Source organism: Brassica oleracea, chromosome C1, assembly GCF_000695525.1.
Source record: "Brassica oleracea var. oleracea cultivar TO1000 chromosome C1, BOL, whole genome shotgun sequence".
NCBI classification, from domain to species: Eukaryota; Viridiplantae; Streptophyta; class Magnoliopsida; order Brassicales; family Brassicaceae; genus Brassica; species Brassica oleracea.
This window is the reverse complement of record NC_027748.1, coordinates 36,556,737-36,582,611: the sequence shown is the minus strand read 5'-3', so window position 1 is coordinate 36,582,611 and position 25,875 is coordinate 36,556,737. Positions and strand designations below refer to the sequence as shown.

Here is a 25,875-nt window from a genome sequence, read left to right as displayed (position 1 = left end):
TACGAGAATAACACACATATACATACATACATATACACACACATATATATATATATATATATATATATATATATATATTTATATTTAAGTGGATTTGGACTCTTTAGATTTATCACCAATAAAAAATTGCCAATACTTGAAAATAATAAATGGAAAAATAAATACCCATATCTTACAAAATTTAATTGAGTAATATATTTATAGAAAAAATCTAATAAAATAATATATATATTTTGTTAGAATTCATTGTAAGCATTTTTGTCACTACAAAATCAAAAGTTAAGATTAGTTAACTGATTCAAATATAGTTTTGACACCTCATGTAACCAAAAAAAAAAAAAAATTATAAAACCAAATTCTCCCGAAATAGGAAAAACTAGAACCAACACTCCGTATATATTTCTATATATACTAAAATTCATGGATATGAATAGGTTATAAGAATAAAAGCATGTATCATATAATATATTTAAAACACATGTTTGATATTGTATTTTTAAATATTATACTTAATTTATTTATCTTTCTAAATATATATATATATATATATATATACACTGTTAATTTAGACAATAATGTTAAACGTGAAGTAAATCTCCTTTATTGAAAGGTGCATCTTATAAACATGCAGAACTCAGAATATTTATTTTGTGGAGTAGTAAAGTCTCAGCAACAGATCTTCAACATGTAATAAAAAAAACATTTTTAGTTAACTAATCATTTTCCCCAATACACCTTCTCCATCATTTACCATTTTTGGTCCATCTTATCCTTCATTACATATTCTAATATTATAAATAATTTTTTTTCATTTTTAAATTATGAAAATGTAATTATTTGATTGGTTCAAAACTTTTTTGAGAAAAAAAATAAAAATGTTACATGTTCTTCTTATTTTAGAAGTTACATTATACTTCTACATGATGGTAAAATATGTGTTCTGAATTTTGAACTATTTCTTCTCTATGTTAATATAAATTCAATATCCCTATGAACTACTTTATAATTTCAGAGGTGCAATGTAGTAGTTAGTGGTCCAATCCACAGAAACTCAGATCACTCAATAGATTTCAGTTATAGAATTGTGGAAATTTCATGTTTTACCACTTTCAAGGTACCACTTTTCATCTTTACCACCACTAAAGGGACATTTTCAAAAATACATTATTCATTAAGTGGCAAAAGACTCTTATTCCCTTGTTCTATATATATATAATAAATTATTATTTAAATAAATAAAAAAATTATGTTTTTGAATTATACTTTTTCAAATTCGAACTTTTTTTATTAAAAACAAAAAAAATTGAATTTTTTTTTGAAATTTGTTTTATACCTTTTTCAAAATTTCTTTTTCAAAATCGAAAATTATGTTTGAAACTATTTTTTTAATTTTTTTATATTTTTAAGTATTTATTTATATATTTATTAGAATCCTAAATTTCACATTCTAAAAACTCTACCCCACCCTTCAACTTTAAACCCTAAGTCTAGATTAGTTAATTCTATGTGTAATCTTTTACCCTTCATTAAAAGTGAGAGTAACCCTTCATTAAAAGTGAGAGTAAAAATGATTAGTGTATACATGAAAAGTGTAACCATGAATGTGGTATTTGTGGCAATTTCCCTATAAAATTAAGGTAAACAATAATGAATGTAATGCAAGTAAAAGATAGAAAACAAAATGGTTGTAAGTTCAGATAAGAAAAGCACCAAAAAAAAAAATTCAAAGTAAACCAGAATTGCAGTGCAAAAGGTTTATTAAGAACAGTTATTGAACTCAATCACAAAAATCAAATCAATCAAATTTCGTTGCTAGGATAATTTATGTCTAGATCTCTTTGTAAGTTCAAAAGTTCATACAAGGATTAAGAACACGTGACAAGTTCACAAAATATCTAAACGAAATTTCTTTGCATATATGAATTATGTTCTCTAGGATTAAATCAGGCAATCAATTACACTTTTGTGTCTTCCAATTATCTTAACATTTAAATTTTAAGTAATTACTCTAGAACTAGCATTAAGAGCGTCCATATGAAGAATATAAGATTATCCTAACAATTCTATCAACCTAACAATTCATGAACCGTAGAAAAAAAACTAAATCTAACAAGTATATTACTTAAGATGATAGCAACACTACAAGAAAACACTGGCTTTACAACGAAGTTTTACGACGAATATAATTCCTCGTAAATTTACAAGTAGATTACGTCGAAGTTACGACGAAAAGAAGTTTCGTCGTAAAGCAGATGTAATATTACAACGAAACTGTTTCGTCTTAAAGTCGTTGTAAAGTTACATCACTTTTACGTGGAAAATTAAATTCCACGTAAACGCTTTGTAATGTAACAAAGACTTTACGACCAATCATGTTTCCTTATCTTTCCTCGTAAAGACGTTGTAATTTAACAAGTATTTTACAACGAATCGGGTTACCGTTATACTTGGTCGAAACGTGTTGAACGTATTCAAAAGTTTTCCAGAATGAAGAGTCATGATTGTCATGTGTTTATGCAACGACTACTTCCATTCGCTTTTGCTGAGCTCCTTCCAACAAATGTACATGAAGCACTTGCAGGTAAATATTAATTTATAATATATTACATATGTTTATAAAATGTTATTAATTGGGTTATATTCGCAACATACAACAATTGAAGCATTCTTCAGAGAATACTCGTATGTGGGATACCTTTCACACATACGAGTATGGAAGACATCGGGCAACAAGTAACTACGGAATATGTGTGAAAAGCGAAACATAATTTTACGGGATCTTGCAGGAGATTATTGAAGTGGAATTTCCAGGGTTATTAGAGCATTCCATCCTAGCTTCCCAGGCTGAACAAGTTAGATTTCTTCCATACCCTCGCCTTCGAAGTTCTGGGATTAATTGGTTGGCTACTATCAAAATTACACCTCGTGGACGAATTGTTGCTGGAGAAGAACCACCATTGCAAGAAGAAGATGCTATTAATGAAGTTGAGGTTCCTGATCAACAACTTGATGAAAATCTTCTGATCGACCCAAATAACCATCAATATGAAGATCTTCCCGAAGATGCGACAGATGAAGCACGTGAAGACGAGTTCGATTGTAGTGACGATGATGACTGTTCAGATGTTGATGAAAACTCAAACGATTCAGAATGATGTAATATATGTAACAAATGTTGTTTTTATCTTTACAAAATATTGTACCCAATGTTGTTTTTTATTGCTTAAGTGAGATACTTAATGTATGTGTACTATAAGTTTCCTTGTATAATATCTATTTCTTAAGGTAAATAATTTTATTTTGTTGAAGTTAAGGGTTTTAGTTGGATAAAGAGGATGAAAGTATGAATGAGTGATAATGGTAAAGATGATAACTTTGGGGTTTAGGGATTTGATTTTCGGGGTTTCATACTTTCCTCGTAAATTCGTTGTAAATAAAAACACGGGCCTGGTAACTTCGTCGTAAACCAAAACACGGGCCTGTAACTTCGTCGTAAACGAAAACACGGGCCTGGTAACTTCCTCGTAACATTACGACGAAGTTACGAGGAAACCGTTGTTAGATATATGGGAGAAGTCTTTCAGACGAGCACTGCTCGTATCTTCCTCCCTAACTCCTCTCCCCCTCTAAGGTAACTTTCTCTCTCTATCTTTTTTTTTTTTATACCCAGCAGCAGCGTTTGGACTCTCTCGAGGGTTTGCTGGATGTGATGGCGGTGGGAAATCCAACTTTGCAGAGAGCTTTGGCGGAGAGACGAGCAGCTCTCGGGATGAGCCAGCCGGATCCCGAAGCAGGAACGTCTACAGACCCGAACCCCTCAGCCCACTACTTCGATGACGATGATGTTGGCCTTTAGTTTCCTTTTTTTATTTCTTTTGTTTTGTATAAAAATTTTAAATTCTATATAATTAATGAATTTATAGTTTTTTTTTAAAAAAAAATTTGGTTTCATATTTAATTTTATTTTAAATTTTAAAATTATTGTTTTATAAAATTTATATAATTATTATAATTAATTAATATTTTAAATATGGAGATGTAAATTCGTTATAAAATTCCACGTTAAGTCCTCGTAACGTTTACGAGGAATTTACATGGAGTCGTTGTAAAGTCCTCGTAAAGTTTACATCGACTTTACGTGGAAGCCTTACGTGACTTTTACAACGAACTATTACGAGGTATTTACATCGTCATTTACGAGGGAATTACGACGAATAGTTTCCTTCCGCTTTACGAGGAATTGACTTCCTCGTAAACGTAACTAGGACTTTACGACGAAACCTCCGTTACGACGAGCGTTTAACAACAAAACGCGTATCGATGTTAATTCGTCGTAAAGCCCCTATTACGACGAATTTACAACGAATACCGCCCTCGTAAAAAATATGTTTTCTTGTAGTGCAAAAACACAAATAATTGAATGAATAAATTGCATTAAGAAATTAATTGAGAAAATAAAAGAGTTTGAAATCTTCTCTCCACAAAGAGTTCTAATCTTCCAATTATCTTAACATTTAAATTTCAAGTAATTACTCTAGAACTAGCATTAAGAGCGTCCATATGAAGAATATAAGATTATCCTAACAATTCTATCAACCTAACAATTCACGAACCCAAGAAAAATCTAAATCTAACAAGTATATTACTTAAGATGATAGCAAAAACACAAATAATTGAATGAATAAATTGCATTAAGAAATTAATTGAGAAAATAAAAGAGTTTGAAATCTTCTCTCCACAAAGAGTTCTAATCTTCCAATTATCTTAACATTTAAATTTCAAGTAATTACTCTAGAACTAGCATTAAGAGCGTCCATATGAAGAATATAAGATTATCCTAACAATTCTATCAACCTAACAATTCACGAACCCAAGAAAAATCTAAATCTAACAAGTATATTACTTAAGATGATAGCAAAAACACAAATAATTGAATGAATAAATTGCATTAAGAAATTAATTGAGAAAATAAAAGAGTTTGAAATCTTCTCTCTACAAAGAGTTCTAATCTTTATTTCTCAAAAACCTTAAGCTCTCTCCAAGTCTGAATAATAGAACTACAAAACTCTTAAAACCTAAATATTACTTAAGAGACGAAAATGACTTAATTGCTAATAATAATAAAAAATTAGGTCAATTTTCAATTCTTTAAACTTGATAAAAACTCGTGGGAAAACTTGATAAAATCTTCAATTCTTAAAACTTTTGATGTCTACTGGGTGCCAACCGACACCAAAGGTGGGTGTTGATCGATACCACGTCAAAATATGGAATCTGGCTTGGTCTTTTCAGCTGCAATTATCTTCATGCTCCAAAGTTCTCCAAAATTGAGATCTCTAAGTATAACCCTAAACCCAGTGTCACTGACAAAATTGACATCCTTCTCTTCAGTTGGTTCAAAGGTTTCAACCTCTGAAGTAAATTGAACTTGCTTCTTGCTCACAAAGAGATTGTGATTTTGTTGACACAGACAAAAGTCAAGGAAAACCTCTGAAATTATTTCAATATTGAACATTGGACATATAAAAGTTTCGAATCAAATATAATTTGATCTCCATCCATTTTTCAACCAATCTCTTCCTATCAAGGTATGCATTCTTTGTACTATTGCTAGATGACAAGTTCTCAGAAAGACTTTTAGCTTCTTCTGAGTTCCTAGTATTGAAATTTTCTTCATTTGCAGCATCCATAGCCATCTAGTACCTCCAATCTATACATCTGAAAGAAATTCCCAGCAGCAGAACATCATTGAAACCATGGTCTAGACAGTTACCCAAGAAGTTGAGAAAAAGTATACATCTTATTCCTTATTTTTTCAGAACCTTGCATCACCGAAGAAGTTGTTTGAGGAAAGCATTATTATTATTCTCACAACATGTTAAAGATCATGGCTGCAACTGCTTAGGCCTCAGCAACGGCGCCAAAATTTTATCGTAGAACTAGCAATAAGAACAATCTATACGAGGAATATAAAATTACCCTTACAATTCTACCAACTTAACAATTCATCAACCCTAGAAAAAAAAATCTAACAAGTAGATTACCTATGATAGTAGAAAGATAAATCATTGAATGAATAAACTGTATTAAGAAATCAATAAAAGAAATAAAAGAGTTCAAAATCTTCTCTCTACAAAGATTATGATCTGTCTCTTCCAAAAAACTTAAGCTATCTCCAAATTAGAATAATAGAATTATAAAATTCTTGAAAATATAAATAAAATCTAGAACACGTAAATAACTTAATTGAAAGTAATATTTTTTTGACCAATCTTTAATTCTTGAAACTTGATAAAAACTTGTGGGAACTGCTGTTTACGATGGTGTTGACTGATACCAAGGGTGGGTGTGATCGACACCATATCAAAATATGATCCCAATTCTGTCTTTCATCTACAATTCTCCTCATGCTCCAAAATGCTCTAGAATCTCCAATCTCATCCAAAACATACTTGACTCCAAAACAACTCAAAATATACCTTAAAACTCTAAAAATTATGATATTTCACCCATCTAATAAGTGATCTAATGAATATACATTTTCCCAATCTTAAAAATTATATCCATAGTATAATACCAATCTTTTTTGTTGTCTCCATATTCTATCTTCGGAAGAATTGTGTTTCTATCTGGGTAGTCTAATTCCCAAAATATAAGAAATATGGTAATTTGTTTGAATTAAACGAGACATGTAGAATTGTAAAAAGATATGGTAATTCCAAGACAAAATCATTTGAGGTGATGTGTCATGGACCAAACCTATCGAAACATTTGACTTAGGCCCCATTTTTCGTAGGCCTCCATTTAGAAAAAATCCAAGATATATATATAATATAATATAAAAGTTTAAAAATGAGATTACATGCTGACAATATCACGTTGGTCTTTTAACAACCGAATTTTTTGTATGGCCCAAACAACACATTAATGCAATAGTCCAATAAAAATCCAGAAAAGTAAAAACCCTTTTTTGTAGTAAGGTGTCTTTTTTTTCCTCGACTCTTGGCTCTTGCACTTCTTTTTGTTTATCAATGGCTTAGCACTTTATATCTGAAAACTGTGCTTAAGAGTTTGTTTTCTTGTTTTTAATTTTGTTTCGAGCTCCCAAAATCTCAGGACCGGCTTTAGATGTGTAATATTATACTTTAGGCTTCTCAAAGTTCGAGGATCATAAATTCTTTTCAACACAGCTTCCTGGTCCAAATAGTGCTATTGTCGAGGGGTGAGTTTCTCAAATCGTTTTGGCCTTTGGTTTCTTAGTATGCTCAGCAATTTAACACACATGTTATGGATCCACACGGTACCAAAGATGGTGTTGTAGACTGAAGGCGAGTTAAATATTAGAAGCTTGAGCTCAGAGTTTGTTACAAAATGTAAATGTGTATATTGCTCAAGTTGTTCTTTACAATTGTACAGATACATGTATATATACTACCGGTTTAGTAAATGGAAGCTAAACCATTGGTTATGCAAAAGGAAACCTAAACCAATCCTAATCATGATTTAATAATCTAATATTAAATATGGTAAATTGTGTTCTTAGAGCATTTTCGACCCACTTCTATTTCTATTTCTATAATAGCAATTAGAGGCGAAATCACTCCAACTCATTTCTATTTTTGCCTCTAAAATAGAAATTACTATTTTTTCCTCTATTTATAGAGAAGGAAATAACATTCCTTTATTTTTTTTTTCTATTTTGTTTTATATAAAAAATATATATATTTCAGAAAAATACATTGGAATAAAACTTATCTCTATTATAGTGTTCCTCTATTTTATAGATAACAATAGAAGAATACATTGGAGATGGTCTTACGTATCTTCTCAGATGTAGATATATATGGACTTTAATGGTCATAACAGCCTGAGTGGTTCGTCCGTTAAATCTTGTTAATGTTTGCCATGTTTTTCTAACTTTAACGTTTAATGACTCTGTTTTGTCTAGTCTCGTTGTAGATCACATTCACCGAACTGCCTATATCAATTGGTGCATGTGTGACACAGGCATGGATGAGTTCGAGCGCTAATAAATCGTTGCAAGGAAAGTCGAGTGCTTCTACTTTGCTTTCAGAGAAATTCATATATAGTGATATCATCCACACCATGGCATCTCTTGTCTTGACTGGCGTGGAGCCAATATGGTGTTTATATCCTTTGATTGAGCTTAAAGGTTCGGGGGTGTCCATCAGGGCCGTCTCCAATTATTTACGGGCCCTGTTAAAATAAATATTATTTATATATTTAACGATGTGATGGAGTAACTTTAAAAAAAAATAGCTTTATTTATATATATATTTGACGTTTTTTTTAAACTATAAACTCTAAATTTAGTGTTATATCTAAAAACGTCAAAAATTCTTCAAAGTGGGTATCAAGATCATCATCATCATCATCTTTGTGGTAATGATAATGGGAGGAAGATGCCATTTTAGATAAGGAGAAGAAATATTGTTGTTATGGAAATAAGCGAGAAGAACTTTGATGTGTAATTGTTTAAGAAATAAGGAGAGGAAAGATCTGTGTATTTGTATTCACAAGAGCAAGCTCATATTTATAGATATGAAGTTGTGTAACAAGACCCGAGTGACAGTCCGTGAGTTTGTGATTTCCTAAACAATCACATGTGATGGAGAATCTATTCACGGGTTATTAAACTTAGTGTGTGTTGGAGATACATGTGATTGTTAGGTATAGATACTGTTTCTTTGGTTGGTGATGAAAGAAACGAAACACATGTGTTCAAAATGTGTGTTCGAGATTAACAATTACAAGACTTATACGAAATCACATATCATCAATTAGTAATAACAAAACATAGTACTTTGAAAAGTTTATAAGTCTCCTTGATCACATGATCAATTACAATACACACACCAGTCGTTATTGTTCATACTACAAAACACCAAGCTACTTAGTTCACTCTCCTCTTAGTTCAAACCTACTTTAACATTACGACCATGGATATTACCATCACTAAAAGAACCAGACCACCTAGTACAAGTTCATAATGAGATTTGTTTTTAGATAACTCAGAGATAGTCTTCTCAAGCACAGCCAACTTCAGTTTAGTCTCATAATGGAGATCTTTTACCTGGTTTAGTTCTGACTCGTAGTCACTCACAGACGCAACATAACCAACCTTATCAGAAAGCAAGGTATAATGTGTACCTATGGCTTTGATCTCCTCTGTAGCCGCCACATCCCACCACTTGTGTACATAGCAGTCTCCGTCGTCGATGTTCTCACAGGTGTAGAACCTTCTCCCCGGGTCAGTTGTTGTGTAAGATGTCCTAATAAGCGGTTCCCCACCGCAGTAGCATTCCTTGGGGAAGCTGAAGTCAACCTCCGGCTGCGGAGGGTACTGAACCCGCCACTACAAGAAATATGTACATTGTTAGCGCTGAAAATATGCTATATTAGATGTTTGATAGCGAATTCATAAATGATATGTATACGGCAGCCATCATAGGTACCCCTTCTACGATAGCATTTTTTTAGAATGCTATGAAATATACACATATCATAGCAATACTCCTATGATGTTATTACCTTTTACCATAACATTTATAGTTTGCTATTATAGAATGAAGATTATAATAGCATTTATCTATGAATCTTGATAATACATTTTCAGTGCCATTGAATTATATATATATATATATATATATATATATTTAGTAATTAACCCTAACTAAACCTTATACACCCACCAAACTACAATCAGACGATCTTCCTCAGTCCCCGCCGCATCTCCACCGCATGACCACCACCCCACCACCGGCTTGCACCACTGCTGCATCACGCTTGACCGGAGACGCCTCGCCGCTATGTCACACCACTGATTTTACTTCCCTGCTCCTTAACAAATCTGTAAACAAAATAAAAATTAATCACAAATTTATAAGAAGATGACAAGAGAACATATAAGAGGAAGGTGAAGTGAGTTTACCTGTGGTGGTGGTGAGGAGGTGAAGCCAACGCAGATCTTGACCAGAGACATACCAGTCCTGGGTACCACCGTATTGTCTCCTCTGCTCACGACCACCAGCTCTGCCCACAAAGAAAAACATAATCAAAACAGAGAGAGAGAGAGAGAGAGAGAGAGACAGAGAGAGAGAAAGAGGTGACCATGGTGGTGGTGGGGAAGACTGCAACGAGAGAGAGAGAGAGAGAGAAAGAGGTGACCATGGTGGTGGTGGTGAAGACTGCAACGGAATCGAAGGGAGTGCGACGGAATCGAAGGGAGTGCGATGGAATCGAGCCCCTTCCCATGTCTTCTCCGACACAACTCTACCATCTCGAACTCCATCTCTCTCTATCTCTTTCGCTTCTGTAACTCTCTCTCTCTCTTCTCAAACACGAGATCTCAGATCTCAAAAATAATTAAAAAACAAATGTAAAAGTACAATTAATCTTGAGCGTTGATTCAATATTATCCAAGGGTGGAAAAAGTGATCCATGCCAAACCAATAGAAAAAAAGGATGAGGATAGCTGAGAGAATGATTTTGGACATTTGATCTAAATCAATCAATGGCTCAAAAAAACAATACATATTATCTTTTTATTTATTTATAGTTATTATTAAATTAGCTAAACTTTAATTAATTTGATATTATAAATTAAAATTTGAAATCTATATTTTTGTATTTGAGTTTTGATGTTGTGTGATTTACTAAATTGAAAAGATTAAATTTATGACTTTTTACGTAGAGTTTAATTTTGGGGTTTGGAGATTAGATTTAGGGTGTAGATTTATGATTTAGTGTATGAAGTTTAGAATTTAAATTATATATTGTATTTTAAAATAATTAAATTTTGAATTTAAATTTAAGATTATAGTTATATTATGAAAAAAATGAAGTTTTAAAGTTTATGTTTAGGGATTAGGGTTTAAACCCTAAAATCTAAAACTTAAACACAGTCCTCAAAACTTAAATATTTTCTTATTTTAATCTTAGATTTTAAGTTTCATTCAAAATTTATATTTTTATAAATTTAATTTCAAATATTAATTTTAAACCTCAAACCATAAACTATACTTATATATATCATATCCCAAATTTATCATATACCATAAACTATAACTAAAAATTATAAAACTCTTTTTTCATTAGTTAATTTCAAATTTTAAATTTAATCTAAAAGTTTAGTCTTAAATCTTAAATCTAATTAAACCCCGAGACACTATACTCCAAACCCTATAATTATATGAAAATCTTTAATTTATTTAAATAGGAACTTTATAAATATAAAATATAATTTAATTTTTAAACATAAATATCACTCCTTTGTTAATCCTCCTTTTAATTGGTAAAAAATATATTCCATAATTTATACAAATTGATTTATAAAAACATAGCAGTCTTAAAACAATGTTACAGGTAAGGATCAACAACGAATCAAAAACAATAGACAAAACTTTGCATTTTGATCATCTGATTTGCAAGTATTTTCTATTTGTCTTGAAGCTCAGTAGCCATTTTATCTTGTGAAGTTTTTGGAGCCTGCACATAACTCATCAGTTCAGTGCCAGACCTAGACAGATTGGGTGAGTTGGAGCAAGCTCTGCATTCGCAATATGGAGCGTCACGGGAGTGTCTGAAACCCCTTTACCAGATCCTGCAACACATGTCAACTACTTATCACAATCAAAACTTATTTTGGTTAACTCTTGATCATACAACACTAAAGTTCATCACAAAGCAAAACTAATCTATCATCATGAAGCAAAACTAATCCATCATCATGAAAAATATAATATCCCTAAAAGCCGAGAAAAGCTAGTCAAACACAAATTTACATTTACAGACAAGCTTCAAGTCTCCATGAATTAAATGAGTAATAGGATATCAACTGATACACTAAAAAAAGAAGGTTTAACATTTACCTTGAGGTCTTGACGATCTTGCAGTTTAGGAACAATGTCTCTGTGTTTCATGTCATCATAAACTTCATCAAATGCAAAAGCAGAAGGATCCTCCTCCAATGTTTTCTTATGCTTGCAACTATATCCACAAGTTGCTTCAGGTGGATAGTTTCCGTACCTGCAGAAAAATGACCACGATTAGCGCTCTTTATTTGTAACATATTCTTCTAAGTTCGAACCTTATATCTACGTTAGAAAATATCAAACGATAATCTTAGCTACACTGTGACCCAACCCTTCAGCTAATCTATCCTGCTCCTTGCCTGAACATAGGATTATACCTAACACAAAGAACTGAAACATAAAACTTGAATCCTCATTACAGAAACAGAACAAAGAAGGGACGATTGGATGTTCAAAATCTCCATATAAGAATGATAGAGCTTAATCCGCCATTAGCATCGTCAAAAGGGATCTTTTCTCTAGCTATTGAGAACTCTACACCAATCCAAGATTATCCCAAACACCAAAAAATTGCAGAGATTCATCAAAAGGGAATTTTTTTTCTCGACAATATGAAAGGATTTCTGGGTCTTGTGTGGCTAAACACACACAATGAAATGTGACATCGTCCTAATGAATCTCCATACAAATCTTGTTTGATGCACCAAGAAGAGAGATGAGAAGATGAACAGAGACTAGCTAGAGATGAAAAGAGGATGGAACAGATAGAGAAGGATGCTTACCTAGAGTCGCGGTCTGGTGAGCTGTCGGAGTCGGATTTCAAATCGCCGGGAATGCCGGAGTCAGGGTTCCGGTCTCTGTGGAGACAAAACGACTTTGAGTTTAATTCAATGAATCAATTCGTCGGTACAAATATTTTTTTATCAGATTTGGGTTACAAACCTGGAAGAGATTGACCGTTTCTCTCTTATTCTTCCTGAGTTCATCTTCTTCTTTCTTCAATTGCTGTTCCAACGCGATCCCATATTCCACTGGAAATTTCAGACCCGACGCAGCTGCTAAACCAAGAAATTGCAAACTAAGAGAAGAAGAAATGCGAATCGCTGTCACTTTTCCAACATCAGCAGTTGAAATCAAAAACGAAGAAGAAGAGGAAAGAATAAATAAAACCTAGAGATAGAGTTTTAAGGTTTGGGTGAGAAAGCCAGAGAAGAGAAAAAGATATCGACTGTTTGGGGAAAGTAATTGAAAAAAAAAAGACCGTGGAAAGTAGTTTGTCAATTTTTTCTAAGTGTTTGCTCCAAACTGATTTTTAGTTCCCTCTCGTTGAAAAATAAGGTTCCAAAACTCAAATTTTGTTTTTTTTAGTGAAATTTTACAATAACGTTTATCTAATGCTATTATATAGTACGAAAATTTTAAATTCATTTATGATAGCAGTTCAGTAAAACGTGCTATAACAATGTGCTATTAATGTGGATTTTTTTTGTAGTGCGCGCGGCTTCTATCTCTGCTTGGTCCAGCAGTATATTCATTTCTGTGGAGCTGTTTCCACTGTATGCTGAGATCCCTAAACCATATTCCTCCGAATCAGACGGCTGCGTGTAGCTATAATCCAATCCCATGACCTGAGAATAATAAAATCAGCACACGTAAGTTTTGTATGTCAAATAACAAGCAGAGTTATTGTTATATCAAACATAACATCAACGTATACACGAACATAGAACACAAAACAGAAACTCTGATATGAGAACTTCATAGAAATTATCATATTAGAACATAGAACACAAGACACAAACTTAGACCAAGACAAAAGCAACATTTTAATAGATATTACACAAGACAAAAACTTAGAATTGAAAAACTAGAAGAGTTCGGCCAACAGCTTGTTCTTGACAGTTTCTTCACTCTCGCTTAGTGGATCCTTCTTAGTAAGGAGAGTGTCTAATATCGCCAGCTTCGACAGTTTCTCCTTCCTCGCCAAATCTTCCATCTTGAGCTCCAAAAGGCTCTTATAGTCCTCAATAGCCTTTCCCTTACTACCATTCCTGCTTGCTTTCGCAGCCTTGATACCTTCAGGACGCATAGAAGATTGGGAACTGACCTCACCGACATGTTCGCATGAAGGTTGGGAACTCACCTCACCACCCTTTCCCTTTGAACCGGCCGTCTTAGGTGTGTTCAGGCTTATCCACTTTTGTTCATAGCGCAGGACACACCACGCGTGCTCGAGGGTAAACTTGTGTCCCTGATCTGAGTAGAAGATTTCATGAGCAACCTTTAGAACGTCATTCTCACTCTGACCGCTGGTTATTTGTCTCTCTGCAGCTGCGAATGCGGCACAGAACTTGTTCGTCTGATCATTGATTCTGTGCCACCTCTGCTTACAATGAACATTCTCTATGTTCTCATGAAGAGTTGTTGCAAAGTATTCATCTACGCGTTTCCAGAAGGTCTTTGACTTCTGGTCATTTCCGACAACAACATCCTTTGATGTGTTTAGCCACGCGCTAATCAGAACCTCGTCATCACCCAGCGTCCATTTCCTTCTCACCATACGCTCCACAGGTGTGTCCTGAGGTTGGGATGGAGCCTCGGACTGTTGAGAACTGAATGGAGGCATTTCTGAGGCTCCAATGTCAACACTGGAAGGAAAACTTTCATAAGGAAAGTTTTCCTTAACATTATTATTTTGTACGTTGTGAAGAAGCCCCACATAACCTGAGTTTTGGCTATATGGATTCCTTGGAGCCATAGGAAGAAGAACAGAAGAGATTATAGAGAATGGGAACGTTTTCTTGTTCGCAAAGAGAAAAGAAAGACGATTTGGAGATAATAATGCTGAAGTGTTTTCTATGGGGTTTAATAGGAGAAACTTTAACAAGTAATAACTCCATAACCACCTAACCATTATCTACCTATGTCTAATCAGATGTTATTACTAAACTACAAGTACAAAGGTATCAGCTCTAGTTTAATGGATCATTAAATTTTAGTAAGAAAGCTATCACCTATACTTATTATTAAACTACAACTACATAAGCTATAAGGTACAAAGGGAACTACAATACAAGCAGAGAACACAATTTCATATACGTAACTTCAAATCCGAACTACAAACATATCAACTTTCGTTCAAGAAAATCAAAAACAACAAGCATTCGAGGCAATAATATATACTAAACTTCAATACAAATCTAAAACCTATCAAGTTTCCTAACAAGAAATTACATAAACCATATCAACTACAAAGCTATCGCCGAAACAATATCAAAGAAACCATCAACGATCATCATCATCAATAAAAGAAACAGAATTTAATCAACCCAACACATCATCACAACAAAGAATCACACGAAACTAACATGCGAAGGAACTAGATCATGAAACTGAACTTAATCAACCCAACATATCATCACAAAAAAGAATCTACGAAACCCGACTCGGAGGAACTAGATCGAGACACTGAATCTAATCTACCCAACAAATCATCACAACAAATAATCTACGAAACCAACATGCGGAGGAACTAGATCGACAACGATATCGTAAGGATTTGAAAACGAAAGAGGAACACATACCTTTTAGATTGAAATCGGCGGAGAATGAGGTTGGAGACAGACTCGGGATAGACTCGTGAGGGATCCGGGAGAGATTCTAGGTGAAATCGTCGGTGAACTTAATCGCCACAAGCGTCGCCGTCGAGAGAGAATCGAAGATGGTGAGATCGATTTGGGAAGAGAAAGTCGTGTTTTCCCTACACGACTTCTCAGCTTCATCTCCACTCGACATGTGGCAAGGAAGGACGAGCTAAGATCGACTTTGGTTAAGGTCCATCCCGGAAAATTATCACCATTTTCTATTTATTTTTGGGCCGAAAATGGGTTAGGACCCTTAGGACGCCGAGGATCATGGTCTTAATCTGGTTCCTCAAGGGACGTCTCTTATGGACAGCTGTTCAAACATGAGTGGCTCGGCTTCTCTCTCTCTCTCATCCTCTCCTCCACGGCAACAACGGTGACAAAGTCCGTCTCCCTTGGTGGCTCTGAGAATCGCATCAAAATCGCCAAGGCCGGAGCAGTTAAGCCGCTCATCTCTCTGATCTCCTTTTCGGATCCGCTGTGCTCTGCTAAATAGAACAAACTCAGAGCCGTGCAGTCGGGTTATTAAGCTGAGATTCTTATGCATAAGAAGAACCAAGTCTTCTTCAACAAAGCTCAGGTTTTTTGTTCTTTGCCTTCTTTCTCTGTTTCTTGTTGGATTTAATTTGCTGCAAAGGCTCTTCTTTTTTATTGAATTACATCAAAGGCAATCGCAGGACTGATAAAGTTATAGCTTTGGGGGTTTATATTTCGTTTGAGATTGCAAGTTTAGTGCTTTTGCTTCTAACTGTTATTAGTTAGAGTTTCATTTTGTGTCTGTCAGAAACTAAAAGGTGTTTTACACTTTGGCTTTTCACAAGTCTTGCTTCAAGTGTTTGATGATAGATATTGCCTTTGATGTAATTACATTTTGTGTTTTACACTTTGGCAGGGAGGTGACGCGAGATGCAATGTTTTGGGTAGTCGTAACAGAAACAGCAAGCGGCTTCCTTGGTTTGGCCATAAGCTTCACTTCGATGTGGTTCTTGCATCAAACCGGACCCACAACGTACATGTATCTCTCTTTTCCGATTACAGAAAGAAACATTCCCTTATAATATTTCATTTGTAAGTGGCTGATAACTGTATGATGTTATTCCTATTATGTGGCCAGTCTGGTGGGTTCATTAAACAAGGTTCCGATATCATTATCTGGTCTTGTACTCTTTGATGTCCCTCTCAGTCTCCCAAATTTGTTCAGCATACTTTTTGGTAAGTAAAACGTTCTGCTCCACTTATATGCTCTCTTTTTCTTTGTGAGTTAAGGTGGGAAAGATTCAATTGGTATATGTTGATTTTGATTTTGCAGGTTTATTTGCTGGTGTTGTCTTTGCCAGAGCCAAATGTCATAATCGTGTTTCCAAGCCAAAGTACAACTCGTTTGCAGAGGCTGAAGACAATTTTAAAAAAAAAAAACAGAGAAGAAAAAGGCTTCTCAATCTGTAACTCTGGATACATTTTTCTTATACAAGGTAGAAACATAGAGGTTCTATCGATTTTCAGTTTTGAGAGATTACTTTAACGTATCAACCATAAATTGTACATGGAGAATAGATAAGTAATCCATACATTCGACTTGAATGGTTGTTGAAGACTCTTTAGTATATTTAAGCTTTCTGATTTGTTTACCTCAAAAGATTTTGGGTTTGTTCTGATGTGACTACTGCAATGCAAATTTGTTAGTTAAAACACTTTATATATCTCCTTAACCCCGAAACCAAGGAATCTCAGGACTGATGGTGTCCCTTTTCACAAGTCTAGCTTCAAGTGTTCTCACCGCAAATCTACCCTTCAAGTCAGTTACTTTGTTAGTTAAAACACTTTATATATCTTCTCATGTTCTTCTTTTACATATGTTCTTGTTAAAAAAAATTTTTAAGCACCCCTAAATAAGAGACTCCAATGTTAATGTCTCTTAACTGAGTCTTTTAAGTAACTTTAATACTTAAAAATGATTAAAAGATCCAAAGTGGGTTTTTGGGTTAATGATGCTCTAATGATGCTTTAAGTCTCAGGTGTGGTTGTTTGGTTGGTTTTTAGATTTTAGTTTTAGATTTTTGATTTTTTGGCTTTAGATTTTTAGTTTTTGAATTTTTATTTTTAGTTTTTCATTTTAGATTTTACCGTAGATTTTAGTTCTTGAAGAAACACTAATGGCAGAATTTAGTTTTTAGTTTTTGATTTTAAAAAAAATTAATAAAGTATTTTAAAAAAAAAAAAATAATTTTGATTTTACTGTTGTTTTAATTTTCAGAATAGTTTGAATGATGATTTCTCAGCTTTAATTTTATTATATTTTATTTATTACTTGTTTGATGTTTAAATACAAATTAATAACAAAAATCCAAATTTAATTAAAACAAAAAGTGGATTCTGAATTTTATTTTATTTTCCTTAGAGTTTTCTTTTTCCAAAATTTTTATGAATGATTTATTTTAGTTTTCTATTATTTTTAAATTTTTAACTTATAACTTTTTTTCTTAAAAAACATAGAATTACTACAAAAATATATCACAATTTTTTAATAAAATAATAACAATAGAGTATTAACAAAACATGCAAATTTTACATAAAGTAAATTTAAATAATTAATTTAATTTTCATGAAAAAATAAAAGATTGTTCTTAATATAAATTATTTGTGTATTAGATATGTTAAAAACATGTTTTTACTAAAAATTATTTGTTTATAGTAGTTAGCAATTTTTTTCCTACGTTAATGCGTAAATGAAACAAATATTCTTTGAACTTCTTTTAACTTTGTTCTTATATATAAATTTCATTTTGTTAAATGTTGATTAAGGAAATAAAAATATTTTTCAAAAAGGTTAAAAGATGAAAAACTAACGTGATGTTGTTGTAGAAACTTGAAAAAAGTGGTTTCTAGCTTTTCTTTAAAAGCTGTTTCTAAAGCTTGCATGCCTTAAATAGATCAGATCATGCATTATCCAATCAATGGTAGAACTTTAAAGTTCCATTTTTAAAAAAAAAATCAAACCTTTTTCTGTTTGTGAAGTATGTGAATCTTCATTAAGTGAATAATGATACATGGAGATACAAAGTGAATAATGATACATGGAGATACAATCAGTTGAGATGAATCAAAACCTATTGCATCTAAGTTGCTAATTAAAGCAGAGGAGCCTTAGTGAGGCACAAAAAAAGGTAAAAAAGACAAAGGTTTAATCACAGACCCAAAGGAGTGACTAAAGCTCTAAATGTTGAAATCGAGGAGCAAACGTTTGGTTTCAGCAGCCCACAGCAAATTCTTGTTGCCGGAACCTGCAACAAAACAGCAAAGGACAGTAGAGAAGGCAGGCAACAGGAGAACAGTCCGAGGCACCGCAGAGGCGACTCCGACAGGAGGACAGGCGAAGTGATAGAGTCTTGATATCCAGAACTCTATGAACTCTTCTTATTGATCACTCAAACACCAATACAAGCTAGAAAAGAGATTACAAGATGAAATAGAAGCTGATAGTGTGATTAGGATCTCATGGCGATCGTGACGAAGGAAGACTCATGGCGTCTCACTCTTACAACATAATCAGCATAAAGTCTCAACTCTTACTCTTATCTCTTCTTATATAGTTGAGTTGCTTCATAACTCTGTAACAGAATACCCTCTGGTACAATCCGAGGCTTTGCTTTACCCCCTTGCCTCAGCCACGTCAGAAGCTCACCCTGCCACGTCTGTCTCAGAAGTCTATCACGAAGCAGGTTTGACCACGACCTGGTCCGGCCATCGCATCCGGTGAAGTCCACTCCAGACGATGCATTCTCCAGAAGACAACGAGCCGGTGAAGTACTGGTAGATGGAAGCGGAGGTTTAACGGCTCAGCTCCCAGAGCACTAAGAGAATTGGCTGCAGGACGCTGAGAATGGCAGGATAGGGCGGTCGGCTTCCTTCTGAGAATCCTCTCTCTCTCTCACCTCTCTAATTTTCAATCATTTAAAATCAAACCTGCATGTCTCTGATACTTGCTGAGCTGGCAGCTAAAGAAGATACTGTAACTGAGATGGAGTCTTTGAGGTTGAGAAGTAATAAGATGATGAAATAAATAGAGAGAGAGTCGTTGAATACATTGAGATTAGCTTTATATTTTTGGATTGAGTTTAGAGAGGGATATGGTGAGGAATCAATATCTAAACTCTCAGTCTCATGGTCGTTCTTTCAGCCTAAGACAAAAAAAAAAAATAGGCAACTTGAGTAAAGGCAGGCAGGTTAACTGAACAAGCACAAGGAGGGAGACATTATCATGTACGTACGTAGTACTCTTTAAAAGCCAAAACACATCCTTGAATGGCGTAACACATGCATCGCAATGATAAAAAGCTTAAAAACCAAGGAGAATAGATAATGTACGAGTTGGAACATATCTCCGAACTCAAATCTATATTATTATCAGACACTTAAAAAACCAAAGACACCAACACTTGAAACGAAAGGTCTAATTAGCGTTACCACGTAGGATACGCTACATCACCATATTATTAATAGAGAGCATAATGCTTTTAGTTGGAGCACCCAACAACTTCGTAATAGAAAAGGCCATTACAGAGCGCACTGGTTTGAAGCTTCCCTCCGAATACCAACATCCCATCGATCCCACCTGCAGAGGAGAAACTAGTTGACGCGCACCAAGCTCGAGGAGTTGGTCCGCTCCATCCATTAAACATATCGATCTCTTCCCACTTCAACGTCTCCGTGTTCAGGCAAAACGTCCCACCCACGACATTATCAGGTTCCGTTGCACTCTGACCTCCAAACATCAGAATTCGATTCCCCGTGACGACGGCACTTGCGAACCCTCTCCTCGGGCAAGGCTTCTCTCCGGAGGTTTCCACTTGTGTCCACATTTGTTGATCAGGATCAAAGGTGTGAACGTCATCTAACATGCCTCCGTTGAACCCATACAACACCCACAGCTTTCCTCCGACAACGTGGAGACCCGCTCCTTCTCTTTCGGGGAAGGAATATCCTGGGCTCGGAAGCTCCGACCACACCTTACTGTCGGTTTCGTAAACGTACAGTGTCTTTTGCAGACCTGTAGTACTCACCCCACCAAAGACAAACACCTTTTTACCTATCGCTGCCATAGAATGGAAGCTCCGAGGACCGATTTCGTTGGTAGGAAGCTGCGTCCACTCGCTTCTTGTGGTGTCAAATGAGTGGAAGTCCCTTCTGTGCATGCCCGAACCATCCTGACCTCCAAAGACGTAGAGCGTTGATCCGATCGCTACCAAACCGGAGCCTAGGAGAGATAGCTCTGGAACGTCTCCTCTAGCCGGAGATCTCGACCACTTGAAGGTACCGTAGTCAAAGACGAGCATGTCATTATCTCCGCTTTGGCCAGATGGGAGCTCGCTGCCAAAGGAATATATCTTCTTTCCCACTACGGCCATGGCGTGCGAACACCTTGGTACAGGAATCTCTCCGATCTGATGCACCTAAACAGACACAGAAAGTCTAAATTAGTATATGAAAATTAAAAAAAAGAAAAAAAATGACGCTCCTATTGGGTTTAGTACTTTACCTCAACCCATTCTCCTTGAAACTCCGGAATTGGCGGATATGACACTCTGACTCCAATGCTATGTAGTGACTTCACGCCGGACCGTCCGAAAAATCCTACGATTTTGTGCCCCGTGAGAGAATGCATTTCTCCCGACGCCACTCCGTACATCTCAGAAACGAGGCCGTTGCGGGTCTTGAATCTTAGTGCGCTGATGCACTCGTCCTCTCTCCCCACTTTGTTGCGGTAAACCTCCACCGTGACTAGATGGTCCGTCTCGTATGGGATTTCAAACTGCAAAATTACCAAGATTTTAGACTGTGAGTTATGGGAGTTTGTCAGCAGATCGATCGATAAGAGAGAGAGAGAGAGTCAATAAGCATGAGCAAGAATTTCACCTCTTATGGTCATTCTTTAACAAACTCAAACAACAACAAATGTAATAAAAGGTTAATTGGTCAAGTAAGATCTTAAATTTGGTTTATAAAAAAAATAATTTCAGCCTAGATTGTTACATAAATATCAAGAAAACATACACACGCTATAAATATATATCCTTAAACAAGTTTCTTATGACTTTTACAACAAAAATATTAAGCTTAATTGGTAGATATCCGGTTTAAAGAATTTATTCAACCTAGGTTATTATTTAAATCATGAGTTTAGAACATACAGTGTCTTCGGACAGAGTTACCATCCCATGACGATCTCCTTGTACAAGGGTTGTGCCGTCTTTATAATCGACTTGTAACATAGTCAAGCCACTTGCTCCTCGTCCTATGTGAATAGTCTTCACATGTTCATGTTTGCCATCGTCCCACTCCTCTCCTCCAAGCCCTCCAATTTCTCTCAGCTTTTTTGGCGGCGGTGGACCGAAATATGCTTTCAGCTCAATAATCCCATGATGATCATATCGCCCCCGGAAGCCGACTACGGCTGGGGCTTCGTCCCTGTTAGACTCTACGAGAACTGGGATCTCAGGAAATACCCCTTGATCATTGCCAAACGCTCGCGACGTTCTTCCGTTTGATGTACGAAATATAAGCCTTCTAAGGGTCAAGTGGACCCCGCATGTCCACTCCAAGGAGGTAACATACTCCTCCGGATACGAAAACTCAAACTGTAGATGATTTGAAAATAATATAATCAACGACATGAAAAAATTAAACTTAGATTTAAAACAACTTAATAGAAAAATACCTCTTCGACGTTTCCGATCTCGACTCCATGCATCACCTCTATGGTTTCTCCGCTTGTGTGTTCATACACAAGCTTAAGGAAAGTGACATTTACGCCGTCGTCTCCGACGTAAACACCGCTTAGGCCTCTGAAGACGCCATCATTAAAGCGGTTTCCCCGGGACTTCAGTAAGTGCTCCATAATACTTCGTTTTGTCTTTTTGTTTTTGAACTATTATAGGGAGTAATGCGATTCTTTTTATGATCGTCCGTTGGTGACTATAATATATAGTCATCAGCTATAGGTTTATTAATTCTTGAGTAATGAAAAAATATAGAATTGACTATAGTTTTTTCTATATTTGTTATCTTTTTTATAAGTTAAGGAAATAAGAGAAACAAAGCATTTATTGGCGATAACGTCTGCTAAAAAGTTAATACCAGGAAAAGGTACGTCGACGACCAAACGTTATATCTACGTACACATGCATATCCTACACACAATTTATGATACATTAGGGTGACCAATTAAAACAAGGTGAGGACTCTACCAGAGTGATTAGCCTAAAGGTGATATATGTGCTGATATTTTAGCTATATATTATGTACTGCATGCGAAAGATATAATTAACCAAGCAAAGGCTTTCATTTTTGTTCAGTTTCGGTTTTTTCTTTTAAAAATTAATATTCATTATAGAGAAAATCAAAATTAGATTTTATATGATCAATAGAGTTCTTATATATGTTAACTTTATGGTTTTAGTTACTTTTTGGCATCGTTTAATTTCGTAATAAGTAGCAAATATAATAATCTGTTTAATAAGTCATCAGCTATAGGTTTAGATTCTTTAACAGCAATGAGATAAATATAGAACTGCACTATAGTTTTTTTCTATATTTGTTATACTTTTAAGCTTTTAAGTTAAGGAAATAAGAGAAACACATCCTTTATTGGCGATAACGTTTGGCAATTTTATTTTGTTTTAGTTACAACAAATTATTGACAATCCATTGTATATGTCTGCTAAAAAGTTAATACCAGGTAAAGGTACGTCGACGAACGTTCTATCTACGTACACATGCATATCCTACACACAATTTATGGTTTTAGTTACTTTTTGGCATCGTTTAATTTCGTAATAAGTAGCAAATATAATAATCTGAATAATAAGTCCATCAGCTATAGGTTATAGATTCTTTAGCAGCAATGAGATAAATATAGAACTGCACTATAGTTTTTTTCTATATTTGTTATACTTTTAAGCTTTTAAGTTAAGGAAATAAGAGAAACACATCCTTTATTGGCGATAACGTTTGGCAATTTTATTTTGTTTTAGTTACAACAAATTATTGACAATTCATTGTATATGTCTGCTAAAAAGTTAATACCAGGAAAAGGTACGTCGACGACCAAACGTTCTACCTACGTAAACATGCATATTCTACACACAATTTATGATACATTAGTGTGAGGACTCTACCAGAGTGATATATGTGCTGATATTTTAGCTATATATTATGTACTGCATGCGAAAGATATAATTAACCAAGCAAAGGCTTTCATTTTTGTTCAGTTTCGGTTTTTTCTTTTAAAAATTAATATTCATTATAGAGAAAATCAAAATTAGATTTTATATGATCAATAGAGTTCTTATATATGTTAACTTTATGGTTTTAGTTACTTTTTGGCATCGTTTAATTTCGTAATAAGTAGCAAATATAATAATCTGAATAATAAGTCCATCAGCTATAGGTTATAGATTCTTTAGCAGCAATGAGATAAATATAGAACTGCACTATAGTTTTTTTCTATATTTGTTATACTTTTAAGCTTTTAAGTTAAGGAAATAAGAGAAACACATCCTTTATTGGCGATAACGTTTGGCAATTTTATTTTGTTTTAGTTACAACAAATTATTGACAATTCATTGTATATGTCTGCTAAAAAGTTAATACCAGGTAAAGGTACGTCGACGAACGTTCTATCTACGTACACATGCATATCCTACACACAATTTATGGTTTTAGTTACTTTTTGGCATCGTTTAATTTCGTAATAAGTAGCAAATATAATAATCTGAATAATAAGTCCATCAGCTATAGGTTATAGATTCTTTAGCAGCAATGAGATAAATATAGAACTGCACTATAGTTTTTTTCTATATTTGTTATACTTTTAAGTTAAGCAAATAAGAGAAACACATCCTTTATTGGCGATAACGTTTGGCAATTTTATTTTGTTTTAGTTACAACAAATTATTGACAATTCATTGTATATGTCTGCTAAAAAGTTAATACCAGGAAAAGGTACGTCGACGACCAAACGTTCTACCTACGTAAACATGCATATTCTACACACAATTTATGATACATTAGTGTGAGGACTCTACCAGAGTGATATATGTGCTGATATTTTAGCTATATATTATGTGCTGCATGCGAAAGATATAATTGACCAAGCAAAGACTTTCATTCCTTTAAAAAATTATATTCATATTAATCATATACAGAATCAGAATTAGATTTTATCTGATCAATTGAGCTTCTTCTATTTGTTAAATTTATGGTTTTAGTTACTTTTTAGCATCGTCTAATTTACATGTATGTATAGTTTTAGTTTCGTAAGTAGCAAATAATAATCTGAATAATAAGTCATCAACTATAGGTTTAGATTCTGTAGCAGTAATGACATAAATATAGAACTGCACTATAGTTTTTTCTTTTATGTTTGTTATACTTTACATGGTACACGAAAACACCTAAAATTAAAAAAAAAAAGAGTATTTGAGAATTCTTTTTTACAGCTAAGAGTATATGGGCATTTGATTCCTTCTTCAACTTCCTCTCCCTCTCTCTTTCTAGATTTGTTTTACTCTAAATTTGATTTTTTTAAGGGAAATTTGCTCCTATAACCATAAAAAACACAAAAACACTATCTAACCAAAAACACTATCTTTCCTTACTTCTCTCTGGCCTCTTAGAGCATGAGCATTGGTGAACCCCCTTTGGGGTTCACATGATTTTTTTAATATTTTTTTGTGGGTCCATGAATAGTTATGAATCTGTATTTGTCGTTTTCTGCATTGGTGAACCTGAAGAAAAAGTTCATAAGACTAAAATAATAATATTTAATTTTTTTTAATTCAAATTATTCAGAATACATGAATAAAATATTAAAAATATTATTAAATTTGTGAAAACTATTTATTCAAAACATTAAAAGAGTAGATTACATAAATTGAGAAATTAAAAAATATACAAAGCTTATTCATCTTCAACACCAAACTTTTGCCAAATATTTTCCATTAAATCAGCTTTCAAACGAGCATGCTTCTCTTGATCTCGAACTTCTCTGCGCATACCTAACATATCACCAGCTTGAATACTTTCTCTGCTTGTCACCTTTGAACTTCTGCTTGACTCTCCTGATTCGAACTCAGAAGTATTTATTTGAGCGTATCCGTGTCGTTGGTTTTCTACTATCATATTGTGCAATATGACACAAGTTCTCATTATCTTACCTATCTTTTCCTTGTCCCATTGTAGAGCTGGGTTTTTAACAATTGCAAACCTCGACTGTAATACTCCAAAAGCCCGTTCGACATCTTTTCTGGCGGATTCTTGCTTTTGTGCAAATTTCTCGGCTTTAGGACCTTGAGGAAGTGGGATGGATTGGATAAATGTTGACCAGTTTGGATAAATTC

At 34.2% G+C, this 25,875-nt stretch overlaps 2 protein-coding genes and 1 long non-coding RNA gene across 4 annotated transcripts; 1 reads left to right on the top strand and 2 right to left on the bottom strand.

Annotated features, from left to right (window-relative positions):
* Nucleotides 1-11,293: 11,293 nt before the first annotated feature.
* On the bottom strand, nucleotides 11,294-13,108 carry LOC106327428. Of its 2 annotated transcripts, none has more exons than XM_013765582.1 (4): nucleotides 12,777-13,108; nucleotides 12,617-12,691; nucleotides 11,892-12,048; nucleotides 11,294-11,639 (listed from the first exon to the last, which is right to left on the bottom strand). In XM_013765582.1, the coding sequence occupies exons 1-4, from the start codon at nucleotides 12,818-12,820 to the stop codon at nucleotides 11,523-11,525; spliced, it is 393 nt and encodes a 130-aa protein (XP_013621036.1). In that variant the 5' UTR covers nucleotides 12,821-13,108; the 3' UTR covers nucleotides 11,294-11,522. The 2 variants fall into 2 exon arrangements, with proteins under 2 accessions (XP_013621036.1, XP_013621042.1); XM_013765588.1 differs by having other exon boundaries at nucleotides 11,294-11,623; nucleotides 12,777-13,098.
* A 2,699-nt stretch (nucleotides 13,109-15,807) lies between these two features.
* On the top strand, nucleotides 15,808-16,846 carry LOC106301564. The gene is made up of 4 exons (XR_001262248.1): nucleotides 15,808-16,058; nucleotides 16,371-16,493; nucleotides 16,593-16,690; nucleotides 16,788-16,846. It is a non-coding gene; the product is annotated as an uncharacterized LOC106301564 (long non-coding RNA).
* Nucleotides 16,847-19,781: 2,935 nt separating this feature from the next.
* Nucleotides 19,782-22,408, bottom strand: LOC106296567 (nitrile-specifier protein 2-like). The gene is made up of 4 exons (XM_013732729.1): nucleotides 22,194-22,408; nucleotides 21,667-22,113; nucleotides 21,015-21,287; nucleotides 19,782-20,928 (listed from the first exon to the last, which is right to left on the bottom strand). Exons 1-4 carry the CDS (start codon nucleotides 22,371-22,373, stop codon nucleotides 19,993-19,995), a joined length of 1,836 nt encoding a protein of 611 aa, XP_013588183.1. The 5' UTR covers nucleotides 22,374-22,408; the 3' UTR covers nucleotides 19,782-19,992.
* Nucleotides 22,409-25,875: the final 3,467 nt, after the last annotated feature.